The following is a 19,816-nucleotide window of genomic DNA, read 5'->3' as shown; positions in this document are numbered from 1 at the left end:
AAGGCAACACTTCAGCCACAAGGGTTAGGCTAGGAGACAATTCACACATTTTTCTGTAATTTTAACAGTAAAATAATTCATACTTTGTACAAATATTAATGTAATATTTTTTAAATTGACTTTAATAATAATTGAATTTAATTAATTGCAGCAAACGTCAACAAAAAATGTATATTTCAATAAAAATTATATACCCGGAATAAAGCGGATTAAATCATAACAATGACGTATTTGTAAAAAGGGCATTTTCAAAGCTATAAAAGGTCATTTTTTTAAAGTTACAATTCATTCTATGCATATAAATTTTTTAAAGTAAACTATAACATATTTTTATGCTTACGAATATACATACTGTTTTAAAAAATCTAATTATATTCGATATGAGATCTTTACAAAAATTATATCTTGAAATATTTGATACTAATTGGTAAGTGGTTTGTTTCTGCAATTATTTTATGTAGGGAATAAACCGCAGTCTCGTTAAAATGGAAAAGAAGGAAGAAAAAACAGGGCGGAAAAGAAAACGTACTTTTGAAGCGTGAATATAAAATAAATTTAATGGCATATATCTAAGAACAAATATTGGATACTTGAAATTAAAAATCAACTAATTAGCTAATTAGTTCTGAAATTTCTGTAAATATTTTCACTATATACCTCCTACGCTACAATAAGGCGTTGACCAGACATGTGAAAAATGAACTGGTCAACTCTTACTATGCTATGCTAAATTTCAATAATGAACTAGTCCAGTTGAAATCTTTAGAGCTCTTCTTTTTCTTTTATATTTTCAGTTCTTTGTATCGACACGAGAAGCAAATTTCTCAAAATTCTAAGTAGTATTTTCTGTAACATCTTTTATTTTGTTATTCATTTTCATGAACTTTGTTTTGTAGCTGTTGAACTTTGGTAAAAATGATTCTTTTTTGATTTTTCAGCGTTCAAAGATAGTTCTGTCGTAAAAATGGACTGGTTGTCATCCAGATATATTTTATACATACTGATAGTGGCAAACACCGAGTCACAGTCTCATTTTGAAAAATTCCAACCGACATTTTATCAGTCAGTGCTTGATGAAACAGATAATGACTTTGGACAGGAATCAAATGTTTTCGATAGACTAGATGAGGACGAGAACAGCAGGCAGACGACAGGGTTCATCTCTCTTAATGTTGATCCATATGTAGAAACACAGATGTATGGACCGGAAAACCTTCCCGACTTCTTCCGGTCAAATAATGGATACTTAACAAGTGACATGAAAGGAAAAAGAAATGAAAACCACTTTATGAACGGAGATTATAGACCAATTTCAAATTCAAAACGATTATATGTAGAAATGTTTCCTGATACCCAGCCAATATCAAGGCATAAAATGCGACTTTTCCCGTATAGAAATGTCGTAAAAATATCGTCTGGGTGTACAGGAACGCTTGTGACTCCAATTCACGTGCTGACAGCCGCACATTGTGTACATGACGGTCTCGACTTTAAAGACAACATGGAAATGTTGAAGGTTGAAGTAACAGATCGGATAGGTTACCGCGTCCATTATATTGTAAAAATAAACGTTCCAGTCATGTGGTTGAAAACCCAAACGCTACCGGAAATTGGTCGCGGGGCTTTCGATTACGCAATTTTACATTTAAATCTCCCAGTCAACGGTCTTAATAAATTTATGCAGTTATCGTTACCAACTGTGAAAACTTTAAACTCAGATCTAGACTTTTTAGGATTTAAATCCAATAGTTTATGGCTAGCATCATGTAATGCCGATGAAAATATACTTTTCATGAGAGGAAACATAGTTCTTAGAAAATGTAAGACTTCCGCCGGAAATTCCGGCGCGGCCATTTTCTCAAACAGTGTCATAGACGGAAGTAGAATTGTGGGAATTTTGTCTAATACAGTGACAACTGCTGCAGGCCAGTTTTCAGAAGAAGAGACAAACTATGAAGCGATAATGCTTCTGACTTTACCAAAATGTTTAGACATATGTGCTATGACACATCCTGAAGGGGATAAATTTAATGACTGTGAATCTATTCGTCGGAATAATCAACATTACGTTCAACTTGGTTCTAAACGTATCAAACCATTCTTTGGCTGAAATCTTATATTAATATAGAAACAAATAAAACAAAGCTCGTTGCTGTAAACTCGTTTTATTTACTTATGTACTTTATAAAGTGTAAAACAATACCTAAGAAAACGTTTAAAATTGTTTCAATGCACTGGTATTATAACGGAGCGGCATAGCATGCTCGGTAATACCATGTCTATTTATACCATTGAAGTCAAAGTTATACATGTACAAATCAGCGGTAATATAAATGTTTCATTATTTTATTTCGTCAGTTCATTTAAGTCATTTAAGAAATGTTCTATGATTTACACGATTAGCAGTAATATTTCATGGTTTTATGGATTTTAAAATAATTCAATCCCCTCGATTTATTCAACATCCACACAATTGAATAACGGATCGTGATAAAAACGACAATGAAACAGAAAGTCACATGCGAGCTGAATGGACAAAACAGGCTTCTATTCTATAATTGGTATCGGATATAACCATTTAGTTCACCTCGCCTATTATCCATAATCACATGGGAAGCAATGAGAAATAAAAACAGTTTTATTTCCATGATATTATGATGATAATCAGCATTAATACTTAAATATAAATGAAATGACGTACGAATTTAATCAACTTTGAAATACCATTAACATCATTAGCAAATAAAAATCACGTGCTACATTTTACTTTTATATGTTTGAATACACATCATATAAATCGACTTCAAACATAAATTCAAGCATGATTTAATAAATTAAGTTGTGTAACAATTCTTGAAGCAATTACTTAGTCCAGTCTGTAGGGTATTGGTAGATCATGTTATAGAAGAGAAAGTGTGCCTACTTCGATATGTCGTGATATGTCAACAAAACAAGATTGCTTATTTTTCTCTCTATAAGTCATTGTTAATAAATCGTCAATAATAACTACTAAAACAGTACACACGCATTTAATTTTATATATAAAACAGAATATTGTATTGAAGTTTAGGTTTAAATTAGGTGATGCGGATTAATCTTGTTGTACACATGTGGGTTAGACTGATTTCGCAAGCGTGAAATTTTGGTACGTTTTATTTAACAAAACAAACATCAATTATGAATCTAGCATTGATTTAAATAAATTTACACGAAGAAAACCTTTTATTATATACTTTGTAATGAAATATTGTGAAAAAAATGAAATAGAATGCATACCTTCATTATCCATATTTTCACTGTAAAAAAATATTTTTCACTGCAGTGAAACATATAATTTCCACATGTGTCTTTTTGGACTACATGTACTTCAATACACAAAGGAGATTAAAATCTTTCGAATTGTTAGCTCAAGAAAGACTAAAAGGTTTATAATAAACAGAAAATTCAAGTGCTTTATATAAATACAGGATGTATTTTCATCGAGTGGTATGAACTTGTATATTTCACTGGTGACTGTATACCGCCTCTCATGAACTATGTATTTTCATACCACACGATGAAAATAAACTCCGTATTTATAAGAAAGACATGAATATCCCCTATTTAATTTGGTATTCATTAACTAGATTAAATGCTTAAATGCTGAAGCGAATGTAAAACCGAAATAAAAATAAAATTCTTAGACCAGAAACTTTCAAATAAATGTATACATTTGTAATCAAATAAATAATTCTATTTGAAAGACCCTCGATGTATACATGCTTTCTATACAATCACAACTTTTTTACCCTTTTCGTAAATCGTCCGGTTTGGACCTGGAATAGAACTTTGGGTAAGGATGTCGAACAAAATAGTAAGAATACGCCGAACGATTTATGGCTTAGGCTCTTAGGTCTTTTGATAACAGTGACATTAGTATATGTGGCCAGTGAGTGTCTCAATATACTGAACGTCGAAAAGTCAAAATGTCCCAAGTGGATGCTTCTTTTCTTTGTGGTTACTTTGCAACAGAAGTTGTCACTCTAACTGAATGGAAATACCAGCCTACATATTCTCGGTGACCAACATTGTGTAAAACATACTGTTCAGTAACTTGAACCCGTTGTCACCGGCTCAAATAGAATTCGACATATCGTTAACACTCGAATGAAATATAAATTCAGAAACAACCGCAGATGTATTCATACGGCGGTTTTCAGGGTACTTTTAAAGTGTTAAAAGCTACGTATCTGCTACAAAAAAAATATTGTATGAATTTTATAAAAGAATACTTCCAAAATACTTGTATGAAATATAGTTGTAAATTGTCTTTAAGACGAATGGTTGATGCGCAAAATCATTGCTTAACAGATACAAACGTACTTAAAATTGCAGCACATTTTGGCGCGGAAAATTTTATTTTGATTACGTACAACATTTATGTGCGTTAAATCTGGGACATAAGATCTTATGTCCCAGGTTAAATATTACATTTTATGTCACAAAACTTTTGAGAATAGGCCATAAGATCATGTAAACAATATGATCCTCACCGCTGTGGGTTCGAATCCCGGAAGCTATCCAACTAGCTGACGGAACGTTGGTGGTTCTACTCAGGTGCCCGTTCGTGCCTGAAAAAATGCAAGGAGGGGCACCTGAGGTCTTCCTTCACCAGTAAAGCTTGAACGCCGCCAAATGACCTACACTGTGTCGGTGTGACGTAAAACCCAAATCAAACAAACAAAACATGTAAAAAATATAATTTAACTGTTAGTAAATTTTATAAATACATTTTTTAGATATAGCTTTATACCATTTTAATTTTACACGTTGAAACCATTCAAAAGCAGCTTTTGTCCTCAGCCTTCTATAGGAAAATAGGCCACGGTTTAACTGTTAATACGGAGCTAGTACCTTCGAAACACTACATGTGGTTAACCTTAGCTTGAAACAATACAAAATATATCACAAATGTGACCACAATGTGATGCTACATGTATTAATAAATTTTTGCCTCTTGCCCACAGACAAATTTTGGCAGAAATTTTTACTTCTCACAGCTTAATTTTACATGGCCATATAAAATACAGTTAATGAGAGGTCACAGGGTTCTTTCATAGTAAGGTGTGAACAGATTTACCTACATAAAGACCAAACATCATTTCTGCAGTTTTATGAACATTCTACAAATTTTATAAGGCAATGAATCGTGTCCGAACTATCATACTTTTTTTGATTACTAAATCTTAACATAGATTTAAGCTTATGATCATTCTCTGTGATTAAAAAGAACGTTTTTCTATTGGAACACTTTATGATTCTTTTGATTATCACGTGGCTTTAAGAAAAGCCAGATCTAATAACAAAGTCAATGAGTGCAATGGTAAAAATATTTGAACCAAAACAACTTGAAAAATTGTAACTAAATTAAATAAATGCATGTTAAAATTGACTTTAAAGAGTCAGTGGTTGCCCTACATGTATTAAGGAGCTAACTTTCCTACAAGAGTCCTTCCATGGGGTGAAATTATTGAAAAAGTCTATTTACCCATACTTAACTAAGATTTTATAAATAAACTTACTAAAATGAATGGCCCCATTTGACATGTTTGACAAGAAACAAAAAATACAGTATTTTGTTTTACTGGCTTTTCACTTGTCCATGGACAAGTTTTATGGTAAAATCTACTTGGTTTGCAAGAATAAAAACCCCTGTCAGACAAGTTGGGTATAGGACTTCCACACACCTGCAGGATATGTTGTTATACAAGAATTGTAGATAATGTCACATTACTGACAAATTGATACCACAAAAGCTCATTTCAGGTGAGGTAATGAAAGCACATTCTAGGTGAGGAATCAAAAGTTTATCTCAGGTGTGGTAACAAAGTTTATCTCATGTGAGGTAATAAAGGCTTATCTCAGTTGAAGTAACAAAAGTAAATTTCAGGTACGATTACAAAAGCTCATTTCTGGCTTATCTCAGGTGAAGTAACAAAAGCTCATTTCAGGTGAGATAACAAAAGCTCATTTCAGGCAAGATATCAAAAGCTAATTTCGGGTGAGATAACGAAAGCTAATTTCGGGTGAGATTACAAAAGCTCATTTCAGGTGAGATTACAAAAGCTAATTTCAGGTGAGATTACAATAGCTCATTTCAGGTGAGATAACAATTGCTAATTTCAGGCGAGTTATCAAAAGCTAATTTCAGGTGAGACTACAAAAAATAATTTCTGGTAAGATTACAAACGCTCATTTCAGGTGAGGTAATGGAAGACTATTTTAGGTGAGATTACAAAAACTAATTTCAGGAGATATTACAAAAGTTCATTTCAGGTGAGGACCATCTCAGGTGAAATAACAAAAAAGCTCATCTCAGGTGGCCTTAAATATGTACATTGTATACTATTTTGACAGAAATCAGGATATTAATCTCATCTACAAAACTATTTTAGCTTTGGCCACTAAGGTGAGTCATGACTATTTAGGTCATATAAACAAACATGACAAACAGTTATAACTGACACTAAATAATTGATCACAACATTATAATTACCACAAAAATTAAATATCACATTTAATCAGTTATATATCTATTTCAACATCTCTCATTCCTTACCAACTTTATTAACAGGACCTTTAGACACATCATAAGCGTCCTGCGATAAATAATTAAAACCCTGTCCTAGAGGAGATTTTACAGTCTTTATTTCAGTATCAGTCACTTCATTGTCTGTTTTAACTTCAGCTTCTTTGTCGTCCTCAGAGGTCTCGGACAATTTAACTTCATCTTCATTGTCTTCCTCAGAAGACTTTGGCAAATCTTTGTTTTTATCACTAGTCTTTTTATCTTGCAACATGTTTATCTTTTTATTATTACTACTGTCATCAATCTGTGGTAATCGTTTCTCATCGGAGTATATAAAGTCTGTGCTGTCAAGATTATCATTATAAATACTTCTCACATATTTTGTTAAGGTGCTGTGCTGTCCCTCTGGTGGTAAAAGGGCTGCTGCTATCCAACGTTGATCATTGTTTTGAAAATTAAAACTGGCTATGGCCTGATACTGAAATTACAAAAAAACACCAAACTAACAATGGCTATGGCCTGATTCTAAAATTACAAAAAAAACACCAAACTAACAATGGCTATGGCCTGATTCTTAAATTACAAAAAAAACACCAAACTAACAATGGCTATGGCCTGATACTTAAATTACAAAAAAAACACCAAACTAACAATGGCTATGGCCTGATACTGAAATTACAAAAAAACACCAAACTAACAATGGCTATGGCCTGATACTGAAATTACAAAAAAACACCAAACTAACAATGGCTATGGCCTGATACTGAAATTACAAAAAAAACACCAAACTAACAATGGCTATGGCCTGATTCTAAAATTACAAAAAAAAACACCAAACTAACAATGGCTATGGCCTGATACTGAAATTACAAAAAAAACACCAAACTAACAATGGCTATGGCCTGATTCTAAAATTACAAAAAAAACACCAAACTAACAATGGCTATGGCCTGATACTGAAATTACAAAAAGATAGAGCTAAAACTACCCATGACCAATAAATACTAAAATTACAAAAGGACCAAGCTATAACTGGCACTATTTGGTAATCTCAAAATGAAAGACAAACTTGTAACAATATATGCCATGTATTAACTATATGTCAAATTCTACTTATTTTATTTCTGGACAACAATATGTTAACAAATAAGATTGTAATTCAGACATCACAGAAATATGATTCATGGTCTCCGCTATAATTTGGTTACAAACATACAGTACAACCAATCTGTTGAGCAATTAACAATTAAAGTAACTCCACTGAAGGTTTTTGACATGATGGAACTGGAAGTAACTTTTCAAGATGAATATTCCATTTGATGTAGGTCAAGACTAATAAATTGGGTGCAAAGTTTCAGACCATTCGTTTATTCCATTTTTCCTAGAATGATAATTCTCATTGTGAAAAATGACCCAAAACTGAAAAGCGTTGAAATGCTTTACACTCAAATCGTGCTAATAACAGCACAAAAATATGATTTTCAAATTTATTTCTGAGATTATTTCTTGGCATTTTTCCTTTAAATATCTTTCTGTTGTAAGTGTTTCAGCTGATATGTAAGAAATTCAAATTTGATATTTTTATGCTTCTTGACCTCATTAGAGTTCGATTAACAACAATGCTATTGATTTTTCCCAGACTACCAAAATAATTGTTTCAAAAAGGGTGTTACTCTTTAGTGATAGTGAAACAGAGTAGACTTTTGGTATAAACAAGAGATGTCAGAAGGACAGCTTGCTCGACTTTTCTCTGTGTGTAATAGTAAAACAAGAGCTTTGACAATGTAGAAATTTCTATGGATAATGTAGAAATTTCTATGTTCAAAAAGGGCCATAATTCTGTTCAAATCCAAGTTAGAGCTACAAGCCTTAGGTAGTCATCTCCTATTAATCTTTCAAATAAATGCGTGAAATTTCAACGCATTCCTTTCAGTAGTTTGAGAGATACCAACTTGCACACAAAAACTAAACCAAAGTGTGATGCAGATGCCAGAAGTGTACAATAGCACCCCCTATTCTTCTAACAGTCGGGCCAAAAAATAGTTTTACACATTTCTAAAACTATTAACATAGTTTTTTTGCATTAAGATTTCTTTTATTTATCTGAAGGCATGCCATCAGTAGTTGTGTAGAAGTAATATTTCGGCTTAATGATTAACCTCTGTACATATTTCCACACCAGCAACCATACATTAGCTACAGTTGAGTTCACACTAAACTTCCCACCCTTGTGCACTTCTAGTGCACTAGAGCTGAACTAGAAGTGCACACCGTGTGCACTTCTAGTGCACTAGACCATATGACCAGGCTGGCCAGGGAAGGTGACACCTAAATGGTTTATTGGATAATTGCAAATCAAGTGACAGGGGGCATCCATTGTTAAGTTGCTGTAAGAAAAAAAACTTTGGGAATATATATGGCCTATTCATGAATATAAATAAGTAAATTTTAAAATCAGCAGTTTTAACATTTTAGGTGATATCATGTTAAAGCTTAAATTTTTTTTATTTATTTATTGTAATCATATTTTTATTAACCAGTATTTAACTGTAAGTGTAAAATAATACCCCTTAAAATCAAATTTATAGAATCAATAATGTTAAATTTGGAAGACGGACAAAACCCCACCAGTTAAAACCCCACCACTCAAAATTTTATAGAGTGGACAAACCCCACCACTAAATTTTATAGTGGACAAAACCCCACCACTAAATTTCACAGAGTGGACAAAACCCCACCACTTATTGGGCAAGATTTGATGAAGTATAATATATATAATACACACATTTTTTTCACATTTTATTTTTTAATTTCAATATAACATTTGTGTAATATAAGAATGAACAATTTTATTAACAATGCATGTACATCTTGCATGTGCAATATGCAAAAAAGGTGTTACAAACTGTACACAAAAAACTTAATCCTAATCCCTGAAGAACAAAACAGATTATTTATTGATGTTTTGATTGCAAAAAGGTGTTACAAACTGTAACTCCTTATTGATGAGTTGTTCACACATTATTTTGAGTTTCTGCTGATGCACAATTGTTTGTTTTTTAACATGTTTACAAGAAAGTTTTGTCCACTCTATAAAACTGAAGTGGTGGGGTTTTGTCCACTCTGTAAAATTTAGTGGTGGGGTTTTGTCCACTCTATGATATGTAGTGGTGGGGTTTTGTCCACTCTATAAAATTTTGAGTGGTGGGGTTTTAACTGGTGGGGTTTTGTCCTACATTCGTTAAATTTAAATATGCTCCGTAATGGATAATTAAACAAGTGTTTTTAAAGCTTTTTTTAATGGCCGTGTATTTCAATTTTTCTAGTGTACAAATGGGAAAATCAATGTGATAATTCGGGCCCAATTAATTTAGTTTGTAACAACATAAACTTTTTTTTCATAAGCTCAAACAAATCAAGGAAAGATTTATATTTAAGCTAAATATTATTTCTATAATATATAACTTAGAGACAATTCCTCACGTTCAATATTGAAAGAGAATATTAATACATTGATTTTAAAAACAATCAATATACTGTGATAATTTAGTATTCAACTGTGTAATGCTTGCATATGTTTTAAAGATATAAATAATTAAAATATTATCCATAAAATAAATAAATTTGATAACTTTATTCATGATTTCAATATTAAAAATTTAATGTATAAAGGGAATACTTTTATTGAAGAGGAAAATCTCAAGTCATGCTGTGTATTGGTATTATCTGAGAGGGACTGTTTTCATTATACAACACTCCTGCTGATAAGAGGGCCTCAGGGTAAATAACAAAGTACAGTCAATTTTGCAGATTATAAGTATGCATTGAAATTCCCTGGTTTTTTCAAAATGCATGTTTGACACAAGCTTGGGATTCATCAGACATTGGCACTCAGGCTAGTTAGTCATATAGATGAATGACCATAATTTTTGTATAATCAAACATACAAAAAAAATCATAATGGCATAAATGCATATTAGATATTATTGTCTCTAAAGCGGAATTTTCTATATTTATATATCCATTTATTCACATTCCTTGCCATTCTGCATAATAATATATAACTTAAGAGGCAATGCCTCATGTTCAAGATTGAAAGAGAATATTAATTGATTGATTTTAAAACAATCCATACACTGTGATATTATGTTTTTCAACCATGAAATGCTTGCAAAATTTTTAAAGATATAAATAATTAAAAAATTTCCATGAAATAAATAAAATTGATAACTTTATTCAAGATTTCTATATTAAAAATTTAATGTATAAAGGGAATGCATATAGAGACTTCATATCAATATTTGTCCACATTTGTTGCAATTCTGCATTTAAATGTGCAGCATCTTTTTGTTTCTGAACTGAGAAATGTTAATTTTTTATATTATAGATTTGACATATTTGCCTTGTCAGTTTTAACACATTTAGAAAATAATATATTTTAAAGAAATATTTAAATACATGATTATAAAAATTTTGCAACTTCCTTTTCCCTTTAACATGTTAAATGCAGATCTTTCTTTTTGCGACGGACGCGCCCTCAGGCGCGTTCAGAGCTAAGTCATCTACACATGGGATTTCGTTGGCTACACTCGCGCAATGTGTCCTAAACCGATTAACAGCCCAAGAAATAGTAGATGAATTTGATCCTTCAAAACTCCCATACTTTGTCTGGATATCTTAATGTCTTCCATATTTAGCCTTTTCAATTTCAAATTAAGTTATCAAAGTTAAAATATGAACGTATATTATTGATAAAAACGTTATAGTCCCGTAGTATTATTGCGCATTATGCAAATTACTGCTGAAACGATTTACCGCTGTCGGAAAAGTAGGACAGCAAATTATACTGCAATAAAGCTGTAACCTCTGAGTTCCAAGACATTATTAGTAGGAAATAAATATTTCTACATTATACAAAACATTATTATTAACAAATCAAAAGTTTTTCGTGACTCTAGGATAACTCGCGCATTAATAAAAGAAGAACTATTTTCGTGACTCATACCGCGGTTTAGCTGAATATTCAGCAGTTATTAATATATTAGATTCAGTACAATAGTTAGTATAAATATCTATTTTTTGAAAATGCATGTAAGAAGAGAGTTTTTTCAACACTTTACCGCCATGTAGTCTTTCATGGTAAGGAAGTTATAATATCAGTTCTACTTCCGATTCTTGTGGTTTGTTTACATATTTTTCTAGGTCATGATATGAATTAACCTTCGCTATTCTAAAAATAGATTCTGCTTCACCTGTTCTGATTTTTGGACAGGCGATTAGGGAGTACACATTATACATGTAATTAATAAACCAGCGGATTACATGCAATACTTTTAGAAATTCTATACAATTGTAAGATGCAAACAAGTTGAAATGGAATTTAGTGTGAAATTGAAAAGGACAACTAAACACTGTAGTGCTTAAGTGACATTTAAATTAAAATAATAACGATGTGCTGTGGCCTCTACATCTTTACCTTGTAAATAAAAAAAATCTAAAAAATACACTATTAATTGCTGATGATTTTAACCAAATTTTTTTTAATGAGACATATTATGCAAGAGAAATAAAAATACAAATGACTTATATTTTATTGTCTATATGCCCACTATGATATAACACGAAGCAATTCTAAATAGCATTCTCAAATGTATAATGTATTATGTTTGAAGTTTATTTGCCTGGATTTATTTTAGAAATATTTCGTTGACAGTTTTTTTTCTATTTACATAGAGCTCATTTCTTAGAATAAATCGATAAGGACACTGATTTACAAGTTTGACCAGAGTTTTTAGGCATGAATTTCATTCTTTATTTAAGTGCTTGAAAGTAGAAAATCTGAATTATATCAGTTTGGGACACAAAATATATTGCTCTACAAATCTCGAACTTGTATGGAACAAATTTTCTCTGTTATATATTTTGTGTTTTGTTTTTGTTTAAAAGAAGCCTTAATGTCTCTCCGGTTGCATGTCCGTCGCATTCAGTGCTGCAGCACTTTGATTTAAAATAAAATATCACACATGAGCAGAAAACAGTTACAGAAGATTAGAGTGTCAAAAGTCATGCTGTGTATTGGTGTTTTAATATAGTACCCTGCTGATAAGAGAGCCCCTCAGGGTAAATAACAAAAGGCAGATGATAAATATAAGTAGGCAATGTAGGGAATTCTGTATTCTCTGGATGTTGGTGCAAATAAATTTCATTACAAGTAGTACAAAAAGAAAACTTAAATATTTTTGCAGTTTATAATTAACTTATGAAAATAATCGTATAGCATAATTATGTTGCAATGCATGAAAAAAATAAAAAAGATTGGTGTCGTCTCAAAAATGGAATTGAAAGATTTTCTAATCTTTTTGTTAATATCCATGTCAGTTAAAGTATACAGTTACTAGTGTCCCACAGGTACATATCAATACTTAATCCACATTTCATACATACCATCATTATATATAAATATTTATTTTGAGAATAATATATATCATTTAAATGGCGATTCTCAGTTTGAGAAGGTAAGAAAGATTATAAATGGGACAAAATTGACAAAATTTAGGCCAATTATAAACAAATTATTTCTTTAATGTATTAAAGGCTATTAATGCTTAAAATCATTACCTTTAACTAAAACAACCATAAGTTAAGATCAAAAATAACTAATTGGTATAATTTGCCCCCCTCCCCCCCAAAAAAAAAACAAACAACAAAAAACTGACTGAATTTTGTTTAATTAGCATTTCAATGTTTCATATTCATTACCAGATTTCAATAAAATAGAATCGTATTAAATATCAATTAAAGTTATAATTGTTTATATTTACTTATTCTAACAATTAAGTTTTTAAAGTACAAAATCAGTAAAATTAATGACTTTGAAAAATTATTGTTTCTAATATTTTTACGCCATATTTTACAAATCCAATATTCACAAAATTTCAAATTTATTATGAAAAACTATTATACAGATATCTATATTTATCTATCTTTTTGTAAAAGTCAAGTTGCTATTCATTGAAATAAAAGGTAACTGCTTGATACATATAAAAGGTCTGGTGCACTACAAAGTGCACTTATGAAGTGCACTAGTAGTGCACTACTAGTGCACTTTGAAGTGCACTAGTAGTGCACATCTAGTGCACTCCTAGTGCACTTTGTGTAACCTTTAGTGTGAACTCAACTGTAGTTGAATTACTTTCTCACATGAAACGGAAAACCTATGGCACATATAGGACTCAAACAATAGCATACATGTGAACTCTCCCACTTTTAGCGGGGGGTCTCCCAATTTCTGCAGCCAAATTTTCAAAGATTTTTCTTAAAATAAGGGGTATTTTCACAAATTAAAGAATTCTCCCTATTTTGTAAGTCAGAACTTCCTTCTTTGTTTATTGCATATTAAAAAATCTCCCTCTTTTTAAAGAAAAATCTCCCACTTGATCATCAAAAAAAGTTCACATGTATGCAATAGTCATAAGTGGCAGTAACAAGTCATTTGAATTCACTCACCATAACAATTTAGCCTTTAAAACTGCTGTTAAATACAAATAAACATAAAATAATTGTTTTCCAATAATAATATTATAAACAAAATTTACCGTTGACAATACTTCAAAGCTGACATTATTCTTCCTTAAATATGTGACAGTATCTTTTGATAATTCTCTCTTCATACTACCTGTTCCAATAATCAACAAATCTGAAATAATATAGACAGTCATTGTAGAAAATTATACTTGAGAAATACAATTTATCACATACCCATGTGGCTTATGTGACTACATAAAATTGGTTTTGTACTTCTGTACATATATTTTGACGTGATGTCATTTGTCTTATACAAACATAGCATAAAGATGCACCTAATGATAGCATTGCACTACATGTGTGTCTCTGGAAACGCTTTTTTCTTCTTTTAATCTGAATGCATAAAAAATCATTTTAAAACAGAACAGTAAACCAAATACCTTTAATAACCGTACCTTAGATTGTGTTTGGAAAATACATATACCTTTACTTACCTAACCTAGGACTAAGGTGTGAGCATAGAAAAAAAATACCTTTACTTACCTATCCTAGGTGTGAGCATAGGAAAAATCACCTTTGTTGTGAGCACAACAAAAAATATCTTAGCTCACTTACCTAAACTATATGTGACCATAACAAAAATTACCTTTACTTACCTTACCTAGTTGTGAACATCGCAAAAAAACCCAACAAACATTTACTTACCTTACCTAAGTGTGAACATAGCAAAAATCAACTTTACTTACCTGACCTAGGTGTGAACATGGCAAAAAAATCACCTTTACTTTTCAAACTTAAGTGTGAGCATAGCAAAAAATACCTTCACTTACCTAACCTAGGTGTGAGCATGATAAACCATATATCTTTAATTGTAATCAAACTTACATGTCAGCATAAATTTACAAACAAGCTTCCCTAACTTATCTATTAACTTACATGAGAAACTTTATCCTTACATATATGTGAGCATGCCAGACAGAAGTTTTAAACTCATCTACTTAGTAACTTACCTAATTTAGGTGTGAGTAAACCAAACAAACTTAGTGACTTCTCATTTATATCTTGGTAACCAAAAATCTGAAACGACAATTAAGAGAATTATGCTTTAAACTGTGTAAGTGGAATAATTATTCTTATGCCTATATTCTTGCATAAAAACTGTACAAGCGGGTATACATTATCAGAAAAGAAAACCTGCATTTACCAACAAAATCAAGTGAACATTTGATGTTATTGCATCATTTTAAAAAAGATTTTCATGATGCTGTGTAAAAATTGCAATTTGATGGCAATGATAAATAGGTAAAGATGGCATGGTACTTTAGTTTTTAATACAATATTGCAATAGCCGCTGGAAAGACCGTAATATCTATGATCAAGGTTAAAGTTTGCGGACGGCAACGGAGCCATTACTGTAACAATACCTCTATTTTTTATAATTTTTTTTTTTACAAAAGCTGAGCTAAAAATGGAGAACATACAATTATACGTTGTCTTTGAAGCTATTTCATTATAAGTTAAACAAGCTTACTTAAATGTCCACTTACTTTCCACTTTAGAAATGTTCTTGGGAAGAATATTGCTGGACCTGCAAGCTGTGTACTGTTATTGAGGAAAAATCCCAGTCCACTGTATTTTGTAATGAATATAAGATCACTTTCTTGTTGGCTCAATAATACAGTACTACTTGATAACTTAGAATGCATCTCTGGATCTAGATACTTCTCTGTCATCTCTGGGGTCACTGGTTTCTTTTTAAAGCGTACAAAAAGCCTGGAATAATACAGTATTTTATTTAATAAATACATGTACATGTACCTATAAGTTTTCAGGTGAGTAATACAGTCATTTTTGTAGAACAAATACAAAAATCCATATCCCATATATAATACTTTGTTTAGCCTATATATAGATATATGTTAAACATAACAGACTTAACATGTGCATTCTGTTTGTAGATATAGAGATTAGAGGTTTCCCAAACCTGTTGAAAGTTAATTTTTCATCAGATCTGTCAAACATGTCCCTGCATCAATTTAAATGCACTAAAATGAATCATATTAGTAACATTTTATATAAATAACATATGGGTTTGTGGGTGACGGTAAATATATCATTCCGAAGAAAATACTGTATATACTGTAACAGTATTTTCATGAGGGATGATATTTTCACTGTTACTCACAAACCCATGTGTTACATCTATGTGTTATCTAATTACCCTGAACAAATCATTTGAAAATTTCAGCTACATGTAAATCAAGCTGTAACAATTGAACGAAGTGTAACAATAACTTAACTGTCCTTACCTTGCAAGTTGAAAAAAACAACACATGACTAAATTTATATACTGTTAAAAAGTACTGTTACCTTGTACAAATTTCTTAGTCACATGGTACACATATGACAAAACGACTAAAAATGTGATAGCGCTGGAAACAAATCGAGCGCAATTTAGCTTAATATCAGATAAGGGCTTACAGTAGCATTAATTTGTTGATGTTGTGTTAGAATCAAAATAATATATCAAAATCTTTCAAAAGTTATTCTATGCCTTACATAATGATATTATTAAACTATATTATAATTAATTATTGAAGAAATAATATATCTCAAACAGTGATTTTATCAAGCTACGCCCGCGTGATTTAATAATTTGCATCCAAACTCCAAACAGTGATTTTATCGCTTGATATTATCACTGCTTGGGATGTATTATTTCTTATATATATATTTCTTTTATAAAACTCAAACTTGTCAAAGGGTAAGTTTAAATTTTGATGAAATTGAAGGGGAAATGTTTCGATTTAAAATCTAGGAAACTCACATTTAGGAAATTGAAGAATATGGCTTATTAAACACAGGGTAAGTATCTAGACGGAATATTTCAATTCTTGGCAATTTATCCACTGTTTACAAATAATTTAGTCGAATTTTGATATATCCGAAATCAAGCAAGTTGTTACATAAAACATGATGTGTATAAGATAAACCATAGCATTATTTGATTTAAATTTGTGCATCAAATAAAAATACATTTGAACAATGGTGTTTACCTATTATACTGTTGATTTCGAGACAAAAAAGTACATTTCTGTGTAATTCTTCTTAGTGACATTGTCTGTGTCGAAAAAGAGTATTCAAAGGGAAATAACTCTGGTTGAGGAAGAACATGTGAGTAACCTCTAAATTGTCATTATTTTATATTGTAACTTGACTTGTAGCTTGTAGCTTTTGGTATCAATGTATATGGAGGCCGATTATTAGGAGTTTTATTGCTTGCAACCCATAGACATGTTGTTGTTGTTTATTTTTTGCTTTCATTCTGGTGGTCTTGTAGGGAACAAGACATTTCTTCCCCAGACACTTTACATCTTGGGACATTTCATACCCTAAAATCAATGACTTTCCGCTCCTAATCCACTTTTTTAGATTAAATATTATCGATAATGTTTGAACAGAACAAAACAGAACAATTACTTGATTTTTGACATGGACTCAACACCATCATATAACAAAAATACCCAGCCACTTTAATTTGGGAGTGGAGCTCCAAACACCTAAAAAGCCAAAAAAATTAAATATTTTTGTAAAATCCCAGCACATAACTTATAAATATAGGGTAATAACACCCTTAAAATAAGTTTATTTAAAAAAATGCCCATTTTTTAAAAACATCTTTTTATAATACTCTTTTTTTCATTTAATAAATTTTAAATTTTTTAAAAAAGATAAAGGGAGTTTTTTTTAAAAAAAACCTTTAAAATTACATTTTGAAAATTTCACCTTCATTTGTGTAAAAACAAAACGAAAAATGGGGGTTAAATGTCTCATCAAATTTAATAATAAGGAGGGTTGAAGTGTCTAAGGGATGAAGTGTCTGCAAAAAATGGCTTTGGATGAAGTGTCTGAGGGATAACTGTCTGTAAATAGACGAAACCGAAATATACCAACCTCTTTAAGTATTACTGATATTGAAATCACGAGCCAACATTTTATAGATTTGTTTAGGACAAGATACAAGGAGCTTTATTTTTAAAAGTCTGTTTACAAATGGTAAAAAAATAGTTACATTGTAATAAGCCATTTACTGACATCCGGGTTCATTAATCACTAAGATATTTTATTCCATAATATTAATGAAATCATCTATTTGATGTTTATGGTGAAACCAGGGTATTTCAAATTGAAAGACCCTGGTGAAACAAAGTACATTTAATTGAATGTTTACGTACAAAGACAATCATCATAAAAGATGCAAAGGCAAAGTAAATCTTATACCTCCAGTCGTTCAGTTAGTAGTTAGTAATCAAATGCAGCATTTGTAGTCATTCTTAAAGTAATGTCAACAAAGGAATTCTGTAAAACTATTTATTAAAAAAACATGTTTGTAATTTAAATCATTCACTAAGCACGAAGTAGTTTATAGAAGAAAAAAAAACGTATCAAATATCGTGACTGTGGATCGAACTCGCCCGCTGGTTCTTAAAGCAGACGCTCTTCTTATACAAGGGGCAGGACGTGAAGTGGTTGCACACTTGGTTCAAGCGAGCGAATTGGTTGCAAACTTGACAAAATGTCGAACACGGCGTGATTTTTTGAAACGGGCGAACGATTTTTTGCCAGGCAAGTTGGTTTCTTTGTTATTTTGAAGTTCATTAGTATGTCTATTCCATAATGCAATATATATGCCACACTCGGTTTAAGGTTTCAGCATCCTAGATTTCTGTTTTGACGAAGTTATTTGAAGATATAAACTGATCATGTAGATATTTTGAAATTTGACATGTTGACTGTTCTGGTCGGTTTTTCTCCTAATTTATTCGAATTTGTAAGTTTTGAACTGCATTTAACAATAACAAAATATGTTTCTGTCAAATGCTGTACAAAATGGTTTAGTTCGCAAGTCCGAAGATAATAACGTTCAATACACAAAAAAATCTTGTTCAAGCACATTTTGGTTGCAGACTTATACTTCAAAGCATTTTTTGGTTGCAAAAACTTACAGTATTCTTATTCTATTGAAATCCATAGTAAAATTTTGCAAAAGGTGTGTAGAAACCTATTTTCAATGGCAATTATTGAACATTAATGTTTTGTTACTTGTTTTTGTTATAAATGTTATTTTATACTTTCTTCTTTTACAACAGTTATCCACTTCCATGTTTCAAATTACATGGTTCTCGGTTCAATACTATAATCATCAGTAAAAGCCTGCATACAAAAATAATAGCATATAGAATGTGAGAGTACTATTGTATGTAAGTGAATTATTTTCATCATAAACATAAGGACATGTGCACACATATACGATGTTACTCGGCAAAATTTCTAAAGTTTTTATCAAAACCACAAGAAATGTTAATTTGTTTGTTTCGTATGATCAGCAGTTGCTTTAGACATAAATTATGTAAATGTACTTTAATATTTTTTACAAACCAAAAGTTAAAATGACATGTTTGTTTACAATATTTCGGATTTGATGTACTTCATATGTCAATTGGTATTCTAAAGATGATTTTCATTATTAGATCATAGTATAAATGATATACGATCGGTTATTTACATTGACTGATACGTGACAAAACTACTTAAATGCATTGTTCGAGTTAGGGAATTTGGAAGATGTTTCGATTGGTCAATAATAAGGAACAATTTAAAGAAACATGTGAATAATGCCCTTGTGTCAATGTTAATATAGTTTTTATCTAATATATAATCAAA

General features: G+C 31.0%; 2 protein-coding genes across 2 annotated transcripts; one reads left to right on the top strand and one right to left on the bottom strand.

Annotated features, from left to right (window-relative positions):
- The first annotated feature begins 942 nt into the window (after positions 1-942).
- LOC132755449 (uncharacterized) lies at positions 943-2,792 on the top strand. The gene has a single exon (XM_060746318.1). It carries the CDS (start codon positions 965-967, stop codon positions 2,108-2,110), a length of 1,146 nt encoding a protein of 381 aa, XP_060602301.1. The 5' UTR covers positions 943-964; the 3' UTR covers positions 2,111-2,792.
- Positions 2,793-6,510: 3,718 nt separating this feature from the next.
- LOC132755450 (NADH dehydrogenase [ubiquinone] 1 alpha subcomplex assembly factor 3-like) lies at positions 6,511-17,301 on the bottom strand. The gene is made up of 5 exons (XM_060746319.1): positions 17,149-17,301; positions 15,640-15,865; positions 15,103-15,169; positions 14,164-14,264; positions 6,511-7,046 (listed from the first exon to the last, which is right to left on the bottom strand). The coding sequence occupies exons 1-5, from the start codon at positions 17,208-17,210 to the stop codon at positions 6,588-6,590; spliced, it is 915 nt and encodes a 304-aa protein (XP_060602302.1). The 5' UTR covers positions 17,211-17,301; the 3' UTR covers positions 6,511-6,587.
- Positions 17,302-19,816: the final 2,515 nt, after the last annotated feature.

The sequence above is a fragment of the Ruditapes philippinarum genome, unplaced genomic scaffold, assembly GCF_026571515.1.
Source record: "Ruditapes philippinarum isolate M1 unplaced genomic scaffold, ASM2657151v2 ctg1397_1_1_1_1, whole genome shotgun sequence".
NCBI classification, from domain to species: Eukaryota; Metazoa; Mollusca; class Bivalvia; order Venerida; family Veneridae; genus Ruditapes; species Ruditapes philippinarum.
The sequence above is the reverse complement of the archived record's forward strand: the minus strand, read 5'-3'. Positions and strand labels throughout refer to the sequence as shown.